This window comes from Heteronotia binoei, chromosome 6 (assembly GCF_032191835.1).
Source record: "Heteronotia binoei isolate CCM8104 ecotype False Entrance Well chromosome 6, APGP_CSIRO_Hbin_v1, whole genome shotgun sequence".
Lineage (NCBI taxonomy): Eukaryota > Metazoa > Chordata > Lepidosauria > Squamata > Gekkonidae > Heteronotia > Heteronotia binoei.
In genome coordinates, this window is record NC_083228.1 from 79,629,923 (window position 1) to 79,654,818 (window position 24,896).

Consider the following 24,896-nt stretch of genomic DNA (forward strand, 5'->3'; position numbering starts at 1 on the left):
TGATATCGGTCACAGTATTTGTTATAGTGGCTTTCTCACATTGCACAAACTATCAGAAATGGCATAGTCACTTTGCCAAATTTAAAATCAGGTGGGGTATGTAATTATATGTGTCAACTGCAGCTTTTGTTTTTTTCAAGCCAGTACCTTTCCCCACTTCATGGAAATTGTTTTTGGGTTTTTTCCCCCACCCTCACTGGATTTTTCTACCCTTGCTTTGTTAGACACCCATGTAGCAAGTTTTCCAAACAAGTGCTATATTTTTGAAATACTTTTGAAAGATTTTTTTTAAAGGGGGGTTGAGGGAGTTTTGTACACCAGTTGTTGCACTGTTCAATGTGCAGGCACAACAAAGCAGCACTGCAGCTTTAACCCAAGGGGCTGGGGCAGCCTGTAACACAACCCTCCAAGGCTAATAAATATAGCCCAGTCGCACAGATGGCTGTAGAAGAAGCAGTCCAAAGCGATCCGACGCCTTTGCAAGCTTCGTCTGCCAGGCAGCTGTGCTCCCAGTCGTCGAGGCCTCCCTCTTCAGCAGGTTTCCTTGTTGTCCCCGCAGCTGTCCAATGCTGAGTCTTTGCAAGGTCACGGACTCTTTGCTTATTAGCAATTCTCGGTCAGCCTGCACGGAGAAGCTCCTCATGCAAGAAGGAGTGACGTTCTGTATAAACGTCTCCAGGCAGCAGCCCTTCCCCAGCTGCCAGCGGCTACAGACGTTGCGGGTGCCGGTCTTCGACGATCCTGCGGAAGACCTGTATAGATATTTTGAGCGCTGTAGCGGGGCCATAGAGAGCACAATCCAGAGCGGCGGGAAATGCTTAGTGTACTGTAAAAATGGTCGGAGCCGGTCTGCGGCGATCTGTACGGCTTACCTGATGAAACACCACCGGCTCAGCTTGAAGGATGCCTTCGAGGTACGGCTGTCAGCATGCGGGAACAACTCCAATGGTCGCCTAGCTGTTGCTCCGCAGTGAGGCCAGGCAGCATTTTAGATCCTCTGAGTCTAGGTGGCTACTCTAAAATGCCCAGTAGTTCTGAGTCGCTAAGTAATTCTGACTCAAACCGGTTAGGGGGCATTGCGCTGTGTTAGTTAAGAGTGTGGGACTAGGATCTAGAAGACCCGGGTTCATGCCATAGGAGCTCGTCGGTGTCCTTGGACCAGTCACATTCTCTCAGCCTATCGTATCTCACAGAACCGTTGTGAGGATAAAATAAACTCGGATTGCTCCCACACTTTGCAGTCCTAAAACTGCTTTCCTGGGCGTACTTTTGAATAAGATGGGAATTACTTCTGAGTAGATTCGCTTATGCTTGCTCCCATAATTACCAGACATAATTACCCATTGGCCTGATTTCAGCAAATCAGCTCTTTTCTGGTAACATCCCAGTGAATTAGTAGATGGATGACGAACACATCTTGAAGTTCAAACCTTGAAATCAGGCAACTTTGTAGAGGCATGTTTACTGCTTGTTCCATGTGCTTGTGTTATTTCTTTGAGCTCAAACAAAAACAGATGCTGCTGTTCTCTTATTTCACTAATCACTCATCACTAATTAGCTTTTTAAAAAGAGTTTATATTTACAGACTCAAAGAGCAGGCCTGTTGGTCAGCAGTAGACCAACAAGAGTTCCAGAGTGTAAGTTCTTGAGAGTCAACACTTCCTTCATCTGACAAAGGAAGCTTTGAGTCTCAAAGGTTTATGCCTCTTGAAGGGCGCGTTGACTCTTGAAAGCTCATACCCTAAAACTCTTGTTGGCCACTCGACTCCAGTCTAGCTGTTCTTTATTGCTTGCCATTCAGTGTGATATAAATTTCAAATCCCTACTCAGTCCTTAAACTCACTGCGTTGCCTGTCACTTTCTCTCAGCTTGATCTATCCCACATGGCTGTTGTGGGGATAAAATGGGGGGAAAGGAGTTCTGTGCACACAGCCCTGACTCAGACAAAGGATGGGTAAAATAGATGATAAGCTGAATGATGATCGTTTTTCAGAGAGATTAAAGCCATTTGGATTAATTTGAAAAGTGCTGGGAAGTGCATACGCTCATCTGACTTTTGCCTCTGCTGAACAGTTTTTGGAAATTCAAAGATTTATATGATTACAGGCAAAATAAATGTGCGTGTATACACTACTGGAAGTCATGCCACTGTCAAAGCAGTTTCAGCACTTCTGAAACCATTTTGTCATTCCTCATTGCTGCTATAGCTTTCTATTGAGTAGTTTCTAAACAGTCTCTCAACAGAGATCAAGTATATAGATGTAGTGTTTCAGATTTATTTTGCCAGATGGACTATGGAAGGCATCCTTTCTTTCCAACATCTGGAAGCATGTTCAAGCAAATCAATACAAACTACTTCCAAGTAATAAATGTATTTAAAACTGGAGTACTGGCTATGGCAGATCGCCCACTTGCTTTTGTATGTGTGCATATATACTGGCATAAATGGAGTGTAGTTTACATGTGTGCATCATTCTTTCTATCCTTTCCAGTATCAATAATATTTCCTCTTTGGCAATACTTGGTTAAAATATGTCTTGAATCCTATGCCTCCTTTCCAACAGCACAAGAAATTCCCTACTGGTGCTATGGAAGCAAAAGTCAGGATTAGCAATTCAAACTGATTCCTCCTCCAATTTGTAGCAGCTGCTCATTTGGCATGGCTTTTAGTCCCCTGGAGTCCTCCAGTCTCTAGCATCATTTTTGCTGACTTGCAGGCAGCTGCTGGCGGAGGGGAAAATGAGGGAGGTCAGGCTCTGCTAATGCCTTCCACTGACAAAATATAGAGTTCAACTCTATAAGAGCAATCCTAGCAGAATTATCCTTTTCTATATCCATTGAAGTGAATGGGTTTAGAAGAGTGTACCCCTGTTCAGGATTCTATTGTTAATCTACTAGAAAGGAGGAGAAGGCTCCTCTGCCTAATGAGTCACACAGAAGAGAGAATTTCATCAGCTGAAGCATTTCTTATTCCTAACCTGCCAGTAACAAAGAGCTGGCACAAATTCACCAACTAATTTTAATAAAGACAGTTTTCTCAGCCCCAAACCTGTTGTATGTGGGGGGTGGGGATAACAAAACTGGCCTATTTTACAAGGTTATGGTAAAGATTTATGAAATAATCTATGTGAAGCTATAGAGCACCATAATCTCACTGCAGGATTGCTAAATATTCAGATTAGTAATGTCTTAAGAACCATTTCCTCTTCTGCATCCAGAACCCCCTGGCCATGAAAACCTGTTGTCTTCTTAAAATAAATTAACCAGGTTAGTTTTCCATGTTCTCTCTGTGAAACTCTTTTAGTATATTGTGTTCCATCTGATTTCACATATGCAGCTGTTTTCCTTTTATAATCTATTCACATTTACTGCTATCTATCAGTTTTCAGTGTAGAAACAAACAGGGGTCTAATGGCACTTTAGAGACCAACAGCATTTTATTCTAACATTGACTTTCATAGTCTAGAGCAGGGGTGTTGAACTCTTTCGTCACATGGGCCGGATCTGACATAAATGAGACCTTGTTGGGCCGGGCCATGCGTGTCATGAAATGTAATGCCAGGTAATAGAAATATAAATTAGCACTCGTTGGTCTTCAGAGTGCTTTCTTTGTATTGTTCCTGTGTGATCCAGGGAATTGAGCAAAGGAAGCTCTGGCTCTTTCCTTCCTTCCCCAGGGGACCAGGAGGGGGAGCAGCCTCAGCCAATAGAAAGGAGAGAGGATTGGCTCAATAGCTCTGCTGTGCAATTGAGAGATACAATCCCTCCCCCCTCCTCCCTAAGGGAGGAGCCTCAGACAATGGAGAAAAGAGAGACTTTGCTCCTGTGCAATTGAGTAAGCCTTGCAAACCAAGCTGTTATGCAGAAGGAAACAAGAGAGAGGGAGAAGGAAGCAGATGGCAGCCAGTTGCTTGGGGATCTGATAGGAGCCCTCTGGGGGCCTGATTTGGCCCCCAGACCGCATGTTTGACACCCCTGGTCTAGAGCCCACTCTTCAGAGTCAAACTAGGAAGGCGTTAGGAAGCGAGGATGTAAACTAACAGATCCATGACTGCCTTCTGTATGACACCATATGTTTCTTTTTTCTCTTATAGACTGTGAAGACTGCCAGGCCAGTAGCAGAGCCCAATGCAGGATTTTGGTCTCAGTTACAAAAATATGAAGAACATTTACATATTCAGAATCAGGTGGCTCCTTCTAAAAAAGAAACTGTACAATAAATATAATTATAATTCATACGTGAGCATTCTTTTAAATGGTATGTGTGCCAAAAGAGCCCAGGACTGTACCAGCAGTAGGCTATATAATTTGCCTCATCTTGGAAATGCTCTTCAGATCTGCACAAGTTATCCTGATGCTAAATTTTTAGTTGCAAGGAAAAATATTTCAGATATGAGACAAAACAGTCACACTGCTTTCCTTGAACAAAGCAAAAACAGTCTGTGGATAGTTGATCTTCTATCTTTAGGGGCAGATGTAACAGTGGAGTAGGTAGTAACTGGAAATCTGCTATTACAACAGAACTCCAGGTGATAGAGATCAGCATAGGAAAAATGGCCACTTAGGAAGGTGGTATCTATGGTATTATACCATACTGAAGCCCCTCCCCTCCACAAACCCTGCCCTCTGCAGACTCCACCCCCAAACTCTCCAGTTATTTCCCACCCCAGAGGTGGCAGCCCTACAGCAGGGGTTTTAATCTACTGTGGAAGAGAAGGCTGAAATGTATCAAATACCCTAATGAAACACTGCTATGTATGTTTTATTTCATTGACAATATTGTACATTTTGAATAGGTTACTAACACACATAGCATAGATATTATCATGACAATCGGGCTTTATGTATCTACTCAGAAGATTCATGTAATATAACAACATGTTCTAAAGATATAGACAGTGAAGAACTTCAGAATACAGAACATCTTAATGTGGTCTGAGAACTATTTGCTAGAATATAAAAGGAAGAGTTAATATGGGATCTTTGTCTAAAACAACAACATGTTCTTTTTGCAGTTTAGCTCTGTACTTGTTATGGCTAGGGTTGCAATAAACTCATGGGAAAAAATCCCTTTGACTGCATTGCTTTTCTCTGGACCAGATTATTATGTTTATATGGATTTGCGTCGCTCCTTTTAGACATAAGAACATAAGAGAAGCCATGTTGGATCAGGCCAATGGCCCATCCAGTCCAACACTCTGTGTCACACAGTGGCAAAAAAATTTATATATACACACACACTGTGGCTAATAGCCACTGATGGACCTGTGCTCCATATTTTTATCTAAACCCCTCTTGAAAGTGGCTATACTTGTGGCCGCCACCACCTCCTGTGGCAGTGAATTCCACATGTTAATCACTCTTTGGGTGAAGAAGTACTTCCTTTTATCTGTTTTAACCTGTCTGCTCAGCAATGGTAGCACCCACACCTTTTGCAAATCTCTTTTCATCCTGGATGGTGACCTTGTTAAATCTTCCCCTGCTGACTATGACTGGCAGTTTGCGACTATCTCTGCATTGTAAACTCACCTTTTACATTACATAACGTTTTCATAACTGTTTCACATTGTTGCTTCCTGAGGCATTTACATTTGTTTCAGTGAGATGGGTTTTGACACCGTCACAAAAGTGTTTTTCTCGAGACTTGTTTTGGTCTGGTCTTTTCTCTACGGGCGTTTCAAACTTGTATTGTAAAAGTTTTCCTGAGTTTTAAAAGACTCCTCCAAAAGCCACCACAAGGTGCAGTAATTTGCATGAGAACTAACAGCACTTGAAATCTTTACATATCATTGCTTGCCTCATCTAGTGATTTAAATTTGTATTGTTTTTGTAGTGTTGACATGATTTCCAAGCAATTGTATACATTTAACTAAGCATTGGTATTCCAGCTGCCCTCTGATTAGAAACACCCCCCCCACACACACACACAAATTGAACTGCTTAAATGTAAAAGGAAAATAATTAAAGCGGAACAGTGGCAGACGATTTGAAGACTCTAAAACTCTGGATCAAACTGAATGTAAAAACACCCTATGTTTCTGCTTCAAATTCTCTGCTCACAATTGTTTCCTCATCTAAAATTACTGTCCCTGAGCTGCTTTTCATTGGGGAGGGTGGAAAAAACAAATATGGGGGCTTCCTCACATAAATTTGAGTACAACATGTAATTTATCCCTAAGAACTTGGAGTTATTGTATTGGCCAAGATGTTTAGCATTGAAAAGATGAACATGGGTGAGAAAGTGCTGCGATGAAGCTGTAAAATTGCAAGCACATTGTATATATGCATATATGAATGTGTATTCACGCATGTGCACACATATCTGGCACTCTACCATATAAATTAATAAGCAGCAGACATACATAATGTGTAACAAAGATTCTGCACAAGATGCCCCTTAATATCATTGCCCATTAAGCCATGTAGCGCAGTTACTAAGAACTGTGAGCCAGAAAGGTCCTGGTTCAAATTTAATCTCTGCAACAAACTAATTAGGGAACATCAAGCAATTTACAGTGCAACCCTAAACAGAATTATAGCTGATTCAATGGATCTAGAAGGATGTTACTCTGGATTGCTCTGTTACTTTCTTAGCTGTAGCTCCCCATTTGCAATATAGGGATAATACTGGCCTAACTGGCAGATCTGTTGCTCCATTTTCTGGCATATCTCTCTCTCTCACACACACACACAAAGAGGTCTGTTTGTTTTAGGCAAAAGCACAGCTTGTGCACTTCTTTTATTTATTTATTTTTATTTTTTATTTTGTGGGCTTCTATTCCGCCTTCTCCCATAACCAGGCACAAGGCGGATCTTTTCCCTTGCACACAAAGAACAACCAGAAGCATTTAGGCTTAGAAAGCCCCAAATCAAAGCCCAGCTTGCTAGTATCCAAACACAGACATCTGGGCAAATTGTCATCCCCTCCCCCAATTCTGAATTTTCCTGGGTGCCTGCATCCAGATGTCTGGATAAACTGGGGCTTGATTTAAGGTTTCTCAAACCCAGAAACCTTCAATGAAATGCCATACACAAAGGAGGGATGAAAGCATACAAGCTCAGCAGCAAGCTTCGTCCCCATCAGGTTGTGTCATGAGTGACTACTCTGCATGAAGTGCTTTGAACTCTCTAAAGGACTACATAAATGCAACTATTTTACCATTGGTAAAAGTCCATAAACAGCCTTTGTAGTCAGATTGTCCATATTAACCCATAGTCCAAAGCAGTTTTTTCCCCCAGAAATAATTATAAACTGGTACTGCTGCAGTACACTAAGAAGCAACACATTTATCTAAGCAAATTGTCTGGGTTTTGGGATAGACAATATAACTTAATTTCCTCCCTAGATATGTTCTCATGCAGCACATTCCTATGGCACTGAGCTTTAAACAGTCCCCAGAAGGAAATTCTATACACATATAACATTTAGTACCAACAAAAATACTGTGTTCCCAAAATGAAACATTCAGAAAATATTTAAAAAGATTAGAAATCTAAACATAATCTTTGGCAGACGTGACTGTCTCCGACAGTTTGTTGTAAATACATGAGTGAGTAGCTCTCTGGATAGTAGCAGAATCATAATTGTAGTTTCTGTAATTAAAAAGAGGCATACATGTTTGGTAACATTATTTCTGGTACTTGTGACATACATAACTGATCTGTATAACTGAAAAAAAATACAAATGTAATACTTTTATTTTAGCAAATTGAGATCAATAAAAAAGTAATGGACAGACTTCACAGTCCATTGGCCATTGGCCTGATCTAACATGGCTTCTCTTATGTTCTTATATTCTTATGTTAACAGTACCTGTGAGGGAGATGAGGTCTCTGTAACGTGAATCAACCCTCATTCTACTCACTGGATCTGTTCCAATGAAAGTTAAAATATCACCATTCAGGAGGGGAACCGGATGCAGTTCTTATCCCTCTCAATTATCTTTCCCTGCCAGTGTGTGGACAGGCAAAACATTACCTTTTTGGAAAGAGTTCCACAACACCCTGAGAGAAAGGGTAAGGAAAGTACTCTGCCAAAAATGGTGAAGTCTGCCAGTCAGGAATCAAATTAACAGACTAGATGGCTCAGTTATTAATGTTTTAACTATGTAATTACTTTTGTATTTAATTCTGAATTTATTGTTAAAAATTTTTATGCTGTAAGCCGCCCTGAGCCTGCTTTGGTGGGGTAGGGCGGGATATAAATCAAATAAAATAAATAAATAAATTCAGTTCCACCTGCTTCTTGTACATTGGTTCCTGGGCATACACATTTCTAGATGCAGTGTACACTAGAAAATGTGAAGTGTGTCTACTAGGTGTTTGAAAACAGGCATCATGCAATGAGAGAGGACTGTTTGTAGCTCCCTGAGTACACAGTCAGGGTCAGATTAAAGAAAACACTGAGGCATCCATTTAACATATCTTCACAGTATTTTCAGAGAGTTCGCAGTATTTTAAAATGGAAATCAGAGCTGTGCTGTGGGAGTTCTCTCCCTCTCACCTGGCCTCACAATTTGAAACTGACACTCACCAACCACACATGCTGCTATAAACTATGGAAGGTAGGAAATTGTCTTATTGCAGTCCAGTAATATGGGATTTGTTACTGGCAATATAACAGAAAATCAGGAGAAAGCAAGCAGTCCCTTAAAATGCTAGCTGAACCAAGGAAAACTCTGTTTATTTCATTTTTGTTCTGCAATATGAACAATTCAAGTACCTGTGTTTCTGTTTTTTGCTTCCTTTGCATGAGCATGTCAGGAGCATCCCGCCAAGCATAGAAAGCAGGGAGCCACCCCAGCCTATGTACAGGGCATATCCTAGTTCATATCTGGATTTGGAATAAAGAAGATTCTATAGAAGCAGCACCCAATAAAATCAAAGACAATCTGAAGAAATGTGCATGCACATGAAAGCTTATGCCCAGAGTTAAAATTTGTTGGTCTCAAAGGTGCCCCTGGACTCAAACATTCTTCTAATGATTTCTTCAGCATATGACTGTCATTAGGACAAGAATGGAACGAAGAAAGAGACAGGGGAGGGCCCAGAGGGGAGAATATTGCCACAGAGTGTGTGCTTGTGTCTGTCAGGGTAGGAGTAGGGGCTTCGCCTATAGAAGAGTTCTGGATAATGGACTGTGTTGGAGATAGGAGAGGTGGGGCCAAAGTAGGAAACCTTGCTTTTCTAAACCTTTATCCCACATTCTGTCTGTTAAAGGCAAAATAAAACAACGTAGGAAGGGCTATTTGTCTCTTTATCCTGTTAGAGTGTGAAAACAAAATGGGACAACAGGACAATTATTCAAGCAATAATGCATGCTAATGTCACCTCATATTTGCTAATCTTTGTTAAGGGAATTGGAGTATGGAAAATGAGGAGCCAAATATTTGTTTAAGACAATCACTATGTAATTGATAATATGCTAGCATTAATTAATGTCTTCAAATTACAACATTTAGCTGCTACACATTCTGGCATCGTTCAACAGTGTCCATGTATTGTAATGACTGTGTTGAGCTAATAAGGCAAAGAGACCCATTAACTTACTTAGTTCCGGCATAGAATGAATCAAAAAACTGAGCTGTGATTCTCGATGCATACCAAGAAATAGCCACTACCGATGAAAGACCTGGAGAAAAAATACAGTATTTATGGGTGCTCCTGGGGATCCAGAAGCATCAATAAAGCTGTCGTTTCTATGCACATCTGTTTGAGCACAAGGCTGTGGATCAGTGGCAGGCAAAAATCGTGTGCAGAAGGACCTAGATTCAATATCCAGCATTCCAGTTTAAAAGCTCTTTGGCAGTTGTTATTGGGTTTTGCATCAGACTGTAGAGAGCTGTTGCCAGTCAGAGTAAACAGTACTGGTTCAGAATCAGTATACATTAGTATCAGGCCTTGGATTCAGCAGGAACTCACAGAAGCACAGCTCCTGAACTTTTCTGAGGGTTCCCCCTCCCCCCCACCTTGTCCATTGAATAGTAGGTGCAGCTGTATAACAATCCCTGGATGAGCTCCACCACCTATTTTTCTACAAAGCGACCCCTGGTTAGTATCATACTTTCAAATGAGTTTACCAACTACTGATTTCTTCTATATTATATGAAACATAAAGCTTTTAAGAAGGCTTCTGGATGCAGGGAGGTCCAGTAAATAAAGTAAATAAAATATGAAAAAACAAAATTAATCAGAAAAATTGAACACAAATAAAAACAAATAAACTAGCATTTAGGGTTGCCAGGTCTGTGTTGGAAAATACCTGGAGACTTTGGGGGTGGATCCGGGAGAGGGTGGGGCTTGGGGAGGGGAGAGGCCTCAGCATCATACAGTGCCATAGAATCCACTCTTCAAAGCAGCCATTTTCTTCAGGGGAACTGATTTCTGCCCGCTGGAGATCAGCTGTAAAAGCAGGAGATCTCCAGGCCCCACTTGGAGGCTGGCAACCCTACAGCATTCTAAGTGGTATTTCACAATTCCAGCTATTAATTGCCAAGGGTAATAATATGATAACAAGATTGATCTTTGATCACGGAGGCTTACAGTGCAGTCCTAAGCAGAGTTACATGCTTCTAAGACCAGTGACTTCAATAGATTTAGGAGGATGTAATCCTGCATAGGATTGCACTGTAAATATCATACATGGCAAGAAGGATATTAAAACATCTTAGCTGCAACAGATGTTTGTTCAGTTGGTTTAATTGCAAGGAAATGGTTTGCTTTAAAGCCTGTCAGGATTGGAAGAGACTCTTTCCCCGCAGCTGAAGGATGGAGGAAGGTGTTTGTGAATAGAAAACACAGCACTTCAGGGAGGGGCAGACAACTACTGCTTGAGTGGGCTGAAGCACTCTGGAATGCTTCATTTGTCCTCTACACATTTCTGTATCGGCTGATAAAATCAGTATTTCTAAAAGACCACAAGTTCCCAGTGCACTCTCCTCCAAGGGAAGCAGCCTGAGCAAGAGCTGGCCGTTGGAACTGCTCACCCCTTGGAGAAGCATACCTATATTTTAAAATTACAAACATCCAAAGTTTTACCTATAACTAAAGACAAACATTTTTCTGTCTGATTCCTGACAAAGGCAACCTCACCCAGCCTGTTTCCTTTAATGTTTGTTAGTTAGAATGGGACAAGCATATGATTGTGAATTACATTGGACCCTCTCCTTATCAAGGAAAGAAGTTCTTTGAAGGTGAATGACAAACCCACACTGACTAAGACCTATCTTCCAAGTCTCTTCGATGTTACTGCAAGTGGTCAGCTTACAGAGTAATAGTCACAGAAGGAGAGCCAGGAAAAAGGAAATGGCATTTTGGAAATCCCATTTACATAGGTAGTTTATAGCACTAGTAGGAAAAGTTATATAATAGTTAAAAGTAAAGATTCAGAATATTTGTCAAATTTTTTCTGGGAATATTTTTCTATAAACCTGGGGGAATCTGAAAACTTTGAAAATAGGTGGGTGGGGTTTTAAATCCTCAAGAAATAAAGGGAAAAAGTGAATGACAGTAGGTGGCAAGACCTCAGCCACCATGCATTGGCAGGGTTGGGGATGACGACAGGTAGTGATGGTTCGTGAGCAGCTATCAGGAGAGGGAGAAGCTGTCACTCAGAAGCAGACAGGAAAAGTAGGCATCAAGCACAAGTAGGGATGGGCTCAAACTGGCTCACAAACTAAAGTTTGTGATGAATATTGGCCCGTTGGTGGTTTGCAAAGTGAAGTTCATGGCTAGTCAACCAGCATGAACTTACTCCATGAACTTTCAAGCTGTTTGTGGCGATTTGTGAACAGATAAATTTACAGACACCAGACTCCACTCAATCCAAATGTTTACCAAAATGTTTAGCAACATATACTGATCTGATCAACGTTGAGTATATTCATGTATTTATATAATGTTATAAATGGATAGAGTATTTATTCATTTTATTTATATAATAATACAGATTAGACATATTTCATTATTATAGTTATTTATTTTGTAAGTGCCTGTATCACAGCTGTTAACTGGTTGTTTATCTGTGTTATACTGTGATCCCTCTCTTGTTTTAGCCCTGCTGGCAGTGGCACTGTTTCAACATTAGCTTTATTCCATAAAGCAGCATTTCCCATTTGCAGGCTCATCACCCGGTACTGGGTCATGGAAGCCTCACTACCAGGTAGGCTTCCCAATCCCCAGGGCCCAGCGGGGGATCCCCCGGTTTTACAGGCTTCCCCCCTCCCCCAGCCAGCTGGCCAGTGGGGGAAGCCCCGCCCCCAAAGCCATTATGCACCTCCATGAACGAGTCCCATAGGGAATGATGGGGAATTGATCTGCGGGTATTGGGGGCTCTGGGGGGGGCTGTTTTTTGAGATAGAGGCGCCAAATTTTCAGTACACCATCTAGTGCCTCTCCCCAGAATACCTCCCAAGTTTCAAAAAGATTGGGCCAGGGGGTCCAATTCTATGAGCCCCAAAAGAAGGTGCCCCTATCCTTCATTATTTTCTATGGAAGGAAGGCATTTAAAAAGGTGTGCTGTTCCTTTAAATGTGATGGCCAGAACTCTCTTGGAGTTCAATTATGCTTGCCACACCCTTGCTCCTGGCTTCACCCCCAAAGTCTCTTGGCTCCATCCCCAAAGTCCCCAGATATTTCTTGAATTGGACTTGGCAATCCTACTACCAGGTCCCAAGAAAACCTAAAGCTAGCCCCGCCCCCAGCAAAGCATGAGCTCTGCTCTGCTTCCTTCCTCCCCCCGACTCTGTGTTGTGCAGAGAAGAGCTAGCCTTGAAGACTGACACAAGCTGCAAAGCCTGAGCTCTGTTTGGCTTCCTTCCTTTCTCCATCTCTGTGTTGTGCAGAGAAAAGCTAGCCTTGAAGACTGGCACACCAGCTGAATATCCCTGGGCCAAGAGAGGCCAGATTGAAGACCACCCGGGATCAGGCCTTCTCCATTGCAGCCCCACTGCTGTGGAATCAACTCCCGGAGGAGGTACGGGCCCTGTGATGTTTAGACCAATTCCGCAGGGCCTGTAAGACCTACCTCTTCAAAATAGCCTTCACCTAATGCTGAGTCAAGAAAGTCTCGCTGGACATATTTTAGTCACTGAATTTTACTAAAGACCTAAGTTATAGCACCACAATGTTAATTTTAATGTGAGTTGCTAATGTTTTAATGCTGATTTTATAATTGTAACTGTATTTACTATGTATTGTTTTATTGTATATTATATTCATATGTTGTGAGCTGCCCTGAGCCTGCCCTGGCGGGGAGGGCAGGATACAAATAAAAAGTGTTGTTGTTGTTGTTGTTATTATTATTATTCCTTCCTTTCCCTGTCTCTGTGTTGTGCAGAGAGGAGCTGGGCTGCCTCTCCTTCCCCCACTCCCAGTATTTGAGAGAAAAGCTGGAGTCCACTGGCACTTTAGACCCATGAAGTGTTCTTCAAGTTATGAGCTTTCATGTGCCTTGCAGTATGTTCTTTTGGGGAGATTTCCCCAGGAGGCCTGGATGGCAAAGAAGAGAGAGATGTTTTTTTTCAGTCAGGAGGGGCGGGGAGTGGGCATTCCAGTAGCAATTTTTTTTACCAAATGACCCCTGGGCAGAATTGTTGCTGGCTGGGGTCATCTGATGGTGAGTAAGGCTTTTTCCTTCCTTCCTTCCTTCCTTCCTTCCTTCCTTCCTTCCTTCCTTCCTTCCTTCCTTCCTTCCTTCCTTCCTTCCTTTCCCTGCAAGTGATGCTCTGTCTGTATTCTTGGTGCTGGGGAAGGAGAAGCAACAGTGGGAGGGCTTCTAGTGCCCTGGCCCCACTGGCGGACATTCTGGTGCTTTTTGGGCACTGTGTGAGAGAATTTTGGACTGGATGGTCCACTGGCCTGATCCAACATGGCTTCTCTTATGTCCTTTCCCTTTCCCTTCATTTTTACTGGATGAAACTTTTCTGTTCATCATACTGTTGTTGCAGACATAGGAGCTCTGCCAATGAAAAGTTGGCACCCCCAGTTGTAGCCAGCTGGTCTTTCTATGAGACTGAGAGTGAGAGCTGTGGGGCAGAAAGAGATAATTGGAGATTACTGCTGTATATCTCAACAGCACTGGAAGTGACGGTACTAAGAACTTGGCACCATTTTACTGGTCCTGCTTTTAACAGCTGTCTGACACCAAAATTAAACTCTTCCTGTAGATATTAAAAAGGATGAAAAAAGTTCACTGGCTAAATATCTGCACAACAGGTTGCTTTTAAAGGCATGGGAAACACAGCCAGTGAAAAGCTGTAAGCCTCTCATAAATATTCTTTTTTGGGATAACTGCAGAAAAGCTTGTATGAACTTCATACAACTTGAAATTAATTCATTAATTGCAGTACAATTCTCTGCTACCTTTCATAGCTATTTCCCAGTGTTTCAGCCAACAAAAAGTATGAAAAATAGCTGTCAAAAGATTTTCTTGAAACCAAGCAAGCTTGGTGGTAGATTGAGGCAGGGTTCCAGTAGTAGCAGCTGAAGAAAGGGCCTACTAAATGTGTCAGCATATTTTGAGGTAGAGCAGCTGCCAGGGCCCAGTGTGGGTGGTACACAGTGCTGGCATTCCTGATGGCAATGGCAACAGCACTCCCAACTGCATACACTGGCCAGTGCTGTTGAGGAAGGGGTGTGTAGGTGATGCAGGCAATTGAACATGAGCATTAGGAGTGCTTGCAAGCTGGAGAAGAACACACAAACAGGTGCATGGGAGTGGAAAGAGACGACCTTGGGAATGTATGAAAAAGTTGCAGAATCCCCACTTTCCACCCCCATTTTAGCTCAGCATGAGTTTCAGAGATTTTTTTCTGAAAACAGTTACTTCAGAAGAAGTGGCAGGTTTGGGGGAGTGCCCTGGAAGTGACATCACAGGAAAAGGTGGAGTTTTGGTTCAGTGTGCCCCGGAAGTGACATCACTTGGTCCTTGACCTGGAAGTGACACCACAGGAAATGGCATCATTTCCCATCTCCTGGCTCCACCCCCAAATTTTAGTGGGCTGCAAAGGAGAAGTGTAAAAATAACCGGGCCATGGAAAAGAAAAGTTTGGGAAACCCTGCCATAGAGGATTAACACCATTTTAGATATTGTGCTATTTTCACATACTTATGTCAGATATTCCCATCAAAACCGGTGTGGGGTGGGGAAGGAATCATAACTTCCCTCTTTTTGCAGACACATACAGGTGTATGTTTGGCAGCCTTTTGTTTTGAGAGCTCATATGCACTATGATGCCATTGCATGATGAAAATTTGCCCCTCTCATTAGTTTCCCCCAAAGATATTATAAAATGACACATCTATTAGTGATAATACTTATTACAATAGCTATGGTGCTAATGTGTTAATGTGCCAATTAAACAAAAACAAAATGCTGGTGGTGGCAGCACTTGCTGCACAGCTTGAAGGCTGGAGGAGGAAGGAAAAAGTCCCATTTGACAGGAAAGAAATAACTGTCAACTAAATAATGGGGGGGGGGAGTTGTTTCTGTTTTGCATACCCCTAGAGCTGTATCAGAGTGACCACCTCAGCCTATTATAGATTAACAGAACAAAAGCCATCCAGATGATGAGGACTGAGCTTCTATTCCACTCAACTAGAAATACATTACAAAAATGAACAAGAGGAAGTAGGAATGCAACTCTGAAAGAATGGGAAAATTCTGGATTGTTTGTGGCAGTGTGGAACCTCCATGATAAGTGTGTTACATATCAGTGATAATCATGCCACAGTCGTCCAATGTGGAACCAAACTATTTGGAGTCCTCTAGTGCTCTACACTATGAAGTCATCCTCTGTGAGACACTGCTTGGGTGGATGGTCTGGATTGGGTCAACTGATTTGTGAGGAGCTGGTAGATGAATGTGTTCCTACCTCACAGCAAGGGTTAGGACTAGATGGTGCTTCAGTCCCATCTATACCCAGGATTCCATTATCGCCACCCTTCTTAAAGGTTCTACAGATTTCTCACCTGATAAAATGAACACCATTCCTCCTATTGTGGCAATCTTTGCTTTTGTATTTTTAGTAGCATTTCCAAGTTGAGTGCACTCTAAACCAAACACTGTCACCAGAATACTAAGCAGACCCAAGACAAGGGAAGTGATCATCAGGGCTCGGCATGCTTGAATATAGGCTGCAACAGAAGGAAAATTAACAAAAATCTGCTTTTGTAACAAAAACCAAGCAATATTCTAATTTATAACAACACACTGATCAGATCAATGATCAGAATCAATGGCAAAAGCTTTACATTATTTGGATATCTGATTAAGTGAAGGCAGCTTCTGGGATCCAGTTGCTGGAAGTACATAACTGACCCCAGTGACTTTGGAACACTACATAGGAACATTTCTGTGTATCTGAATTTCTACCTGTCCTCCTGAACCTTTTTGTTGAATGGGAGATGAAGGTTGAGAGAGATTCTAAATTCATGTAAAGGACAGCCTCCCTGTGCCCTATTCTCCTATGTACAACTGGCACTGATTTCACTGGTTTTATAGACCTTTTGTTACCTTTAAGCAGTCAGTTGTCATTATGTCAATGCCCATATCTCATATCTGTTTGCATGTCTGACAACCAACACAGCTCACCCTAGGCAAAACTTTTTAAATAGAAAATGCCCAGCAGGAATTCATTTGCATACTAGGCCACACCCACTGATGCCAAGCCATCCGGAACTGCATTCCTGTGCATTCCTGCTCAAAAAAGCCCTGACCCTAAGGATCAAAAAGTGTAATTATTAACAGGCCTTGAAGTAAAGATGCAAAAACTAATGTGAGCATACAGAGATGAATAACAACCAATGCAAATTCTCTTCCATACACAAGTTCCCATCATTTGGTGGCCATTTGGTTATTTTAATTTTTGAAGCTGTCTTTCCTTTCCTCAGTTCCATGATTTTGCTCACTCCCCCTTACCAAATCTCTGTTTCTCATATCTTGACTCCGTTCAGCTCCAAGCACTTAACACCTGAATTAATTCCATTGGGGTAACTTGACTCTTCCTTCAGCATTACTTATAACACAGACTTCTAATGACATCAACATATGTTTGAGCCTTTAATGAGCAGGGAAACCAGAAGTGGAAAAGCCTTAATGGGATGGGGGAAGTGAGAAATGCTTGAAAAGCTGTTTCCCAGTGTGTATTGATTCACTAAGTCATTCATTAAACCAATTTACCAGTTCATAGTAGTTGTAGTACATGACTAGTGAATCAAGTGGCAAGGACAGGTGATGAAGAAATCAATGCAAGCTACATGATTTTTATGCTTATATGTAACACCTTCTGTTAAGAAGCTGATTTATGAAATATTATCTAGCATTTCCATCTACTTTCACCCTGACTTGGATGGCGCAGGCTAGTCTGATTTCGTCAGATTTCAGAAGCTAAGCAGCGGCAGCACTGTTTGTTGTATGTATGGGAGACAACCAAGGAACTCCAGGGTCGCTAAGCAGAAGAAGGCAATGGCAAACCCCTTCTGTTAGTCATGTGCCTTGAAAACCCCATGGACTTGTCATAAGTTGTCTGTGACTTGACTGCACTTAACACACATGTACACCATCCACTTTAATGAGTCCATGATTCTGTGTGCTTGGGTAGACAAAGAAAAATTAGCCCACAGGTATATAAAACATTTTAATATTAGCATTTTTTCATTCCATTGGTTTCAGCTGAAGAGGGCACAAGCTTAGCTCTCCCGTGGAAATCCAATTAACATTTTGCTTTTGGGCTGTACTCCCAACTATTCATATCTGGATAGAAGAAGATTTTGGATTTATATCCCACCCTATACTCTGAATCTCAGAGTCTCAGAGCGGTCACAATCTCTTCTACCTCCCGCCCCCCCCCACCACAACAAACACCCTGTGAGATAGGTGGGGCTAAGAGTGCTTTTACAGCAGCTGCCCTTTCAAGGACAGCTTCTATAAAAGCTATGGCTGACCCAAGGCCATCTCAGCAGGTGCAAATGGAGGAGTGGGGAATCAAACCCAGTTCTCCCAAATAAGAGTCTGCACACAGAGAGCAACAGACACAAAATGAGAACAGAAACTTCAGCTTTGGGCACAATATTTCTGTATTTGTTTTGTTTTTGTTTACATGTTTACTATATAGATTATTTAGACTAAGCCCAAGCTTCAGTCTAAATCACAGGTTGGAAGAGTTTTATTCAATGAAAATCAGGGCTTTTGAGGGGCAGGAATGCACAAGAACGCAGTTCCGGCTGTCTTGGTGTCAGGCCTAATATGCAAATGAGTTCCTGCTGGGCTTTTTCTACCAAAAAAGCCCTGATGAAATTAAATTGTTTATGTAATTATCTGAACATATGGACATAAATTACAATAAGGGTGGTCAGTAGGGTTGTCAAGTCCAATTTAAGAAATATCTGGGGACTTTGGGGGTGGAGTCAGGAGACATTGGAGAGGAGCCAAGATCAAGGCTGTGGCAAGTATAATTGAACTCCAAAGGGAGTTCTGGCCATCACATTTAAAGGGACGGCACACCATTTCAATGCCTTCCTTCCATAGGAAATAATGGATAGGGGCACCTTATTTTGGGGCTCATAGAATTGGACCCCCTAGTCCAATTGTTTTGAAACTTGGGGGATATTTTGGGGAGAGGCACTAGATGCTGTATTGAAAATATGGGGCCTCTACCTCAAAAACAGCCCTCCCCAGAGCCCCAGATACTCGCGGATCCATTCTCTATTATTTTCTATGAGAATACATCTCCATAGGGAATAATAAAGTTCCCAGCAGACATGTCCCTCCCCTCCCCCCACTTTCTGATGACCCTGAAGCGGGGGGAGGGTCTCCAAACCGGGGGATCCCTTGCCCCCACCTGGGGATTGGCAACCCTAGTGGTCAGCTAGTGCAGAGCTCTACCCACGATTGAGATTATTTGGCAAATAAATAAATAGCACGAGGTCTACAAAACTTCCCACATGGCCCAAGGACAAGAACTGTGCATGCCTGGCAGCAGACAGTGGTGTGCAGTCCTCAGCCACCAGGATCAAAGTGCCACTAGCTGAAGGGAAGCAAGCAACCTGCTTCAGCTCAACAAAACACCTCTGCTGTGGGGTCAGCACTCAAGAGAGTGGGAAGAATGGGGAGCTCACTGCATTTCAGCATGATTTTTTGGGGGGAGGGGCTAGCATGCCTTGGACTCAAGGGATGAAAGTGGGCATTTATTCCTCAGCCCAAGGCAAACCCCAGTGGCAGCATCAGGGACAAAAGTGAGAAGGAGCAAGGTCACGTCCATATTTTGACCCCCAACCCTTATGACAAATGTGCTGTTCCTGTCCCTAACAAATCTGACAAAATATCAGCCAGAATGAGAGAGATAGTGTTTTTCACATATTTCTTATTGCTAAATATGATGATTTGCTCTAATTTTGTAATACATCTGACATTGTTAACTGTAATCTGTTCTCTTGCTGGATTTGAACTGCAGATTATTTTAGCAAGCATGTGTTTGCTGATCAATGGTAAAAAGAGGGCAGGTAGCATTTAAACAAGGGTATGTGGGAATTATTACCTCCTCCCAGGTGCTTTCAGGTTTGCTTGGAGTCTTGTAGCTGACTGGGGGAGGAAACAGGGAGAAAACTGGGTGGGAAGGAAGAGTTGGGAGAAGAATTAATAGGTGTGGGAAGAGGTAAGGGCCCACCCATGCTAGGGCTGCTGAAGGGAGGAGTAAAAACAAAATTCTGGGGCTCTGGGTCATTCCTGAGCAATACTCCCTCTGTGGAGTTTTGTGAGCAAAAATTCTACTTTGTGAGCTACTGGCATTAAAGTTGTGAGCTACTGCTTAAATTAATTTGTTCTGGGGCCATTTTTCCTGAGCTAAAACAAAAATGCGTGAGCCGGAGGCTAAACAATCTATGAGCTAGCTCACACTAACTCAGCTTAGAGGGAACACTGCTCTTGAGCCCCATATAGCTAAGCAAGTAATGAGATTTGTTTCATATGCTGTTTGGTTTGGGTTTGGGTGGTGTAAGGAAAAGCCGAAAAAGAATTTCTGTCTGTGGACCATGGTGGCTTTCAGCAGCCCTGACTTCTGTCTGTTGATTCTCACAGTTGTGGCATTGCACCAGTGATGCAAACTGACACAAATTGTTCTGCTGCTATAACTGAATTCACACATACCATTTAAAGTGTGTTGTTTGGTGTGCATATCAAGCAAATCACTATCACTCTCACAGCTGGCATATCTGTAATTCCAGGGTGCTACTGTTTTCTGTGCAATGACAGAACTTTGATTTTTTCCCCCTTTTATCAGATTATATGGCCATACTGATTAATTTTCCTCAAGTATAATAAAAACTACTTTAAAAGCAGTTAAACAAATGAAGTCAGCAACTAACTGATTACTAAGTGTCAAATGTGTGATCTGCAAGGCCAGATAGTGCTCCATATCTGGACAAGCAGAGAGTGATGATAGTCCCAAAGAGACCCCCAGCCTCACACTGTGGCCCAAACCTTTTCGTCATTCTCAAATATTTGAAGTGCCATCCTAAAGACAGCTATATCTTGCTAAGCCCATGGACTTCAATCTGCAACTTGTAAATTTTAGATCATATATTTTAAACTGGACAAATTCAACCTTGTTAATTGGATTTTTGTTATTTGTATTCTTTTCGTCTGCACAACAACCCTGTGAGGTGGGTTAGGCTGAAAGTCTGCAAGTGGTCTGAAATCAAAGCAGAAGGGAAGTAACTTCAGCAGGGTATAATGACACAGAGCCATTTCTCTAGGGGAGCTGATCTCTGTCATCTGTAGAGCAGCTGTAATTCTGAGTGACCTCCAGCCCTCACCTGGAGAGTGCCAACAATGGTTGCCCAGAAGGAAGTGGCTGGTTTGGAGGGTAGAGTCTATGGCATTGTACCTGAGGTCCCATCCCTCCTCAAACCCAACCCTCTCCAGGCTCCATCCCTGAAATATCCAGGAATTTCCCAATCTGGAGTTGGCAACCCTATCTCCTTCCCAGCAGCAGTATTACACAGCTCCAGGGGTTTGGGCTGGGAGTTGATGAGTCAGTCAGGACACTTGTTCAACTGTCTGCAGTCTCTGACCAATCAAAGAGAGGGGTGTGCAAGCAGGCAGCAGCCTGCCACCAATACAGCACAGCTTTACCCCTATGCAAAATCACATCTTATCCCTTTTCACCCCCTTAGAGGTGGAATTTCTAAAAATCCCTTCTTAGTGGATGCTTATGTCATGGAAGGAATACACTCCCAAATTTTGGGTTTCTAGGTCCAAGATTTTGGGCTGGGCATTGATGAGTCAGTCTGGACACTTGCTTTTATATATATAGATGGAGACTGGTCCCCATAGGGTATAACAGAGAACTCATCTATGGGTATCTGGAGCTCGAGGGGGGGGGAGGATTAGGTAGAGGCACCAAATTTTCAGCATAGCATCTGGTGCCTCTCCTCAATCCGCGCCTCCAAGTTTAAAAAGATTGGACCAGGGGGTCCAATTCTATGAGCCCCAAAAGAAGGTGCCCCCATCCCATCCCCCACTATTTCCAATTGAGGAAAGGCATTTAAAAGGCATGTGGTCCCTTTAATGTGATGGTCAGAACTCCCTTTGGAGTTCAATTGTGTTTGTCACAACCTTGCTCCTGACTCCAACCCCCAAAGTTTCCTGCCTCCACCCCCAAAGTCCCCAGATATTTCCTCAGTCAGACCTGACAACCCTATGCTAGGTAGAATCTCATGGCCAGAAATGCTTAAGGAGATGGGAGTTCAAGAGGGGTCGGGATTTCTTAAAAGTAAAATTTTGAAGGCACAATCACAAGTGATTCCTATGAGAAAGAAAAATGGAAGGAGCCTAAAGAAACCTAGGTGACTTTCCTCCATTTGGAAATAATGTGATATGGAAGCTGGGGTGTTGGAGATGGACCATGGAAAGAGCAGAAAAACTGAAATGCATTTGTGAAAGTGTGAATTTGACTTTGGTCTGTAGAGATCTATAATCCCTGTTACCTTGGACCTGTCATTATATTATATAGGACCTTGGCTACATCTATGACAGGGCTGTTGTGATGATAAAATAATGGTGACTATTTATGCTGTCCTGAGCAGTGTTCCCTCTAAACTGAGTTAGCGTGAGCTAGCTCCCAGATTTTTAGCCTCCAGCTCACACATTTTTGTCTTAGCTCAGGAAGGATGATCCCAGAGCACAATAATTTATGCAGTAGCTCACAACTTTAATGCCAGTAGCTCACAACTCTAATGCCAGTAGCTCACAAAGTAGACTTTTTGCTCACAAGACTGCAGCTTAGAGGGAACATTGGTCCTGAGATGTTTTGGAGGAAGGGAGGGATAAAACACAACTGATAATAATAAATAATAGTAGCTAAGTGCCTTTCCAGATGGTTATTTTGTAGTGCAATAAATACCCAATTGTTCCTAATTCATGATAAGAGTACCAGGAAATGAGTCAATTGAAGAGAAACTGCATTATCCTAGTACATAAAACACAATGTTCTTTTGCTCGGAAAATACTATTTCTCTCTCATCTAGATTGTTTATTGCAATTGTAACTTCCATGAGGGATGAAATTATATAGGTCTCATGAGGTCCTATTCAATACAAATCACAATTCTGTAAGTGTTTAATTTAATTTTGAAAACTTTTTTGAAGGATGATTACTTCTCCACCAACCCACTGCAAATACCAGTAAAGCTCCACTTTGCTCACAAATCAGTACTTTGCCATCAAAAATCCATTACCCACTTTTTTCCTTTTATTTAATGCTATATGAAGTCACTTGGAGTTTCAGTTCTCCCCTTTAACAGAGCTAGACAATCTCCCTTGATTGTTTGGAAAGAACCTTAACCTACTCCAAAACAAAATGTTTGCTTATATCAATGGCTTTGTGCATATGTTATACATATCCAGCAGCACAGTTATTCAATAACAGCATACCTTTTTATTTTTCCAAGTTAGATGCATGTATTTAGCTTAGTTACATGTAAATTATGGGTTGTATCCGATGTTCAGGGGAAATAAGTGTTGGGGATCTCTTCCAAGTTCCTCTTCCCTCAACAGTCCCTTCTGACCCCAGGGAAATTCAACTCCAAGGATTGTGGGTCCACTATTATCTAACAGCCAGGGTAAGGACAAGAGGCAGCAAAGGGGAGGCAGATGGGGGTGAAACCTGTCCTCTCTTCCCACTGATGGATCTCAGATTTCAACTTTCTGATTTCCCATATTTATAAATAAAGACCAGTAGTTTTTTCAAGTATTCAGTGGCTCAATTTGATTTAACAGAAATGAACAATTAATATGCTGTTAACCATTTAGCAAATGCTTACAGCTGCCAGTGCAGTATACAATGTGCTGCCCAACCTCCAGGCAAAATCATTACAAAAGACTGATTTTTGGCATCTTCCAAAGGGCTGAAACAAACAATATATTTTATCTAACAGAGTAACTGCCAGAGTTTCAAGAACCTTGTTTCCTCTTTATTCAGTACAGTCACATTGTTGTATGATCTATCTAGCTGAGTTCAGATAGCCGGCTCAAAGTTGACTCAGCCTTCCATCCTTCCGAGGTCGGTAAAATGAGTACCCAGCTTGCTGGAGGTAAAAGTGTAGATGACTGGGGAAGGCAATGGCAAACCACCCCATAAAAAGTCTGCCATGAAAATGTTGTGAAAGTAACGTCACCCCAGAGTCAGAAACAACTGTTGCTTGCACAGGGGACTACGTTTACCTTTTTTTTTTTTAAAAATGTATTACTTTTAGGGGGGGAGTCACTACCAGTCCTGGGGGGTGACCTGTCAGAGTGGGCACTGGACAGGTGAAAAGCCTTGTTAATATTGTTTTCTATTGAAAAGTCTATATAATTCATCCAACAAATTATCTCACTAGATAAAGATGTGTAAAAGTACATCAAAGAAAAACATACCAGGAAGTGCTAGAAGTGTATCAAACTCTCTGCAATTGGAGATGCCAGTGCTGTCTTCTGCACAACTGTGCCACAAGTTTTCATATATGGTGGAGGATGTAATCACACTTCCATGTGTAGAGGAGACTTTCCAGTAACTATTTGACAAAACTGCTCCAACTAACATGCATCCACAAACACAGAATAGAAAGCCAGTAATTTCTAAAATAGCAGACATGGTTGAAAATATTCACCAATATCTACCTATGTTATATTAATATGAAACATATATTTCTCCTTTAAAGGGTACTTGTTGTCTTAGCTCCAATTTAATTCCAAAATGAAGCTACCTTTGCTCTTTGCTCAGTCAAGTAAATGATAAGATTTATATCACACTGATTTAATAACTTGGGGGAGTGGTTTAAGAAATTGCAGTAGATTTATAAATGAATAAGTACTGTGTTGGATCCAAACTACTGTGGCAATTTCCACTTATTCCACCTTCATGTCATTCATCAGGGCACCCTAGCCCTCAGGAGTATTTTGCACAGATCAGTGGCCTGCAGTGCGGGGGTGGGGGGTGGAGGGAATGTTCCATTCTGCCCTTGGAAAATTTAGTCCAGATCCAACCTACTATTTATCATAGATATTTTCACAAATCTGCATCACATCTCCTGCACTAAGGCTTGTAAATATCATTTTTATAGGCTATAGGTTTCCAACCCCACTTCCCTTTAATACCAAAATGGTGGCAATGAAAACAAAATCAGTGCTGAAATGTGAAGTGAAGCAAATGGCAAAAGAAATCTCAACCAAATATTTACATTGCTCCCCTTCTGCTGCAAGATCGTTCTCTTTTTCCTAATGGGCTAAAGGTGTGTTTTTAAAAATCAGGGAGGCTTCATTGAGGTTAAACCCCTCTTTTCCCAGCACTGCAGCCCCAATTCAGATCCCTCCTCTACTTCCAGTTCACACATACAATTTGATCCAAAAGTGTTTGCAAT

The 24,896-nt window shown here is 42.0% G+C and overlaps 2 protein-coding genes across 2 annotated transcripts; one reads left to right on the forward strand and one right to left on the reverse strand.

Moving 5' to 3' along the window:
* Positions 1-450: 450 nt before the first annotated feature.
* Positions 451-4,236, forward strand: DUSP28 (dual specificity phosphatase 28). Its single transcript, XM_060240855.1, has 2 exons — positions 451-914; positions 4,095-4,236. The coding sequence occupies exons 1-2, from the start codon at positions 567-569 to the stop codon at positions 4,218-4,220; spliced, it is 474 nt and encodes a 157-aa protein (XP_060096838.1). The 5' UTR covers positions 451-566; the 3' UTR covers positions 4,221-4,236.
* Positions 4,237-7,418: 3,182 nt separating this feature from the next.
* LOC132573354 (claudin-15-like) lies at positions 7,419-24,203 on the reverse strand. Its single transcript, XM_060240856.1, has 5 exons — positions 23,914-24,203; positions 15,970-16,134; positions 9,550-9,631; positions 8,723-8,833; positions 7,419-7,593 (listed from the first exon to the last, which is right to left on the reverse strand). The coding sequence occupies exons 1-5, from the start codon at positions 24,128-24,130 to the stop codon at positions 7,494-7,496; spliced, it is 675 nt and encodes a 224-aa protein (XP_060096839.1). The 5' UTR covers positions 24,131-24,203; the 3' UTR covers positions 7,419-7,493.
* Positions 24,204-24,896: the final 693 nt, after the last annotated feature.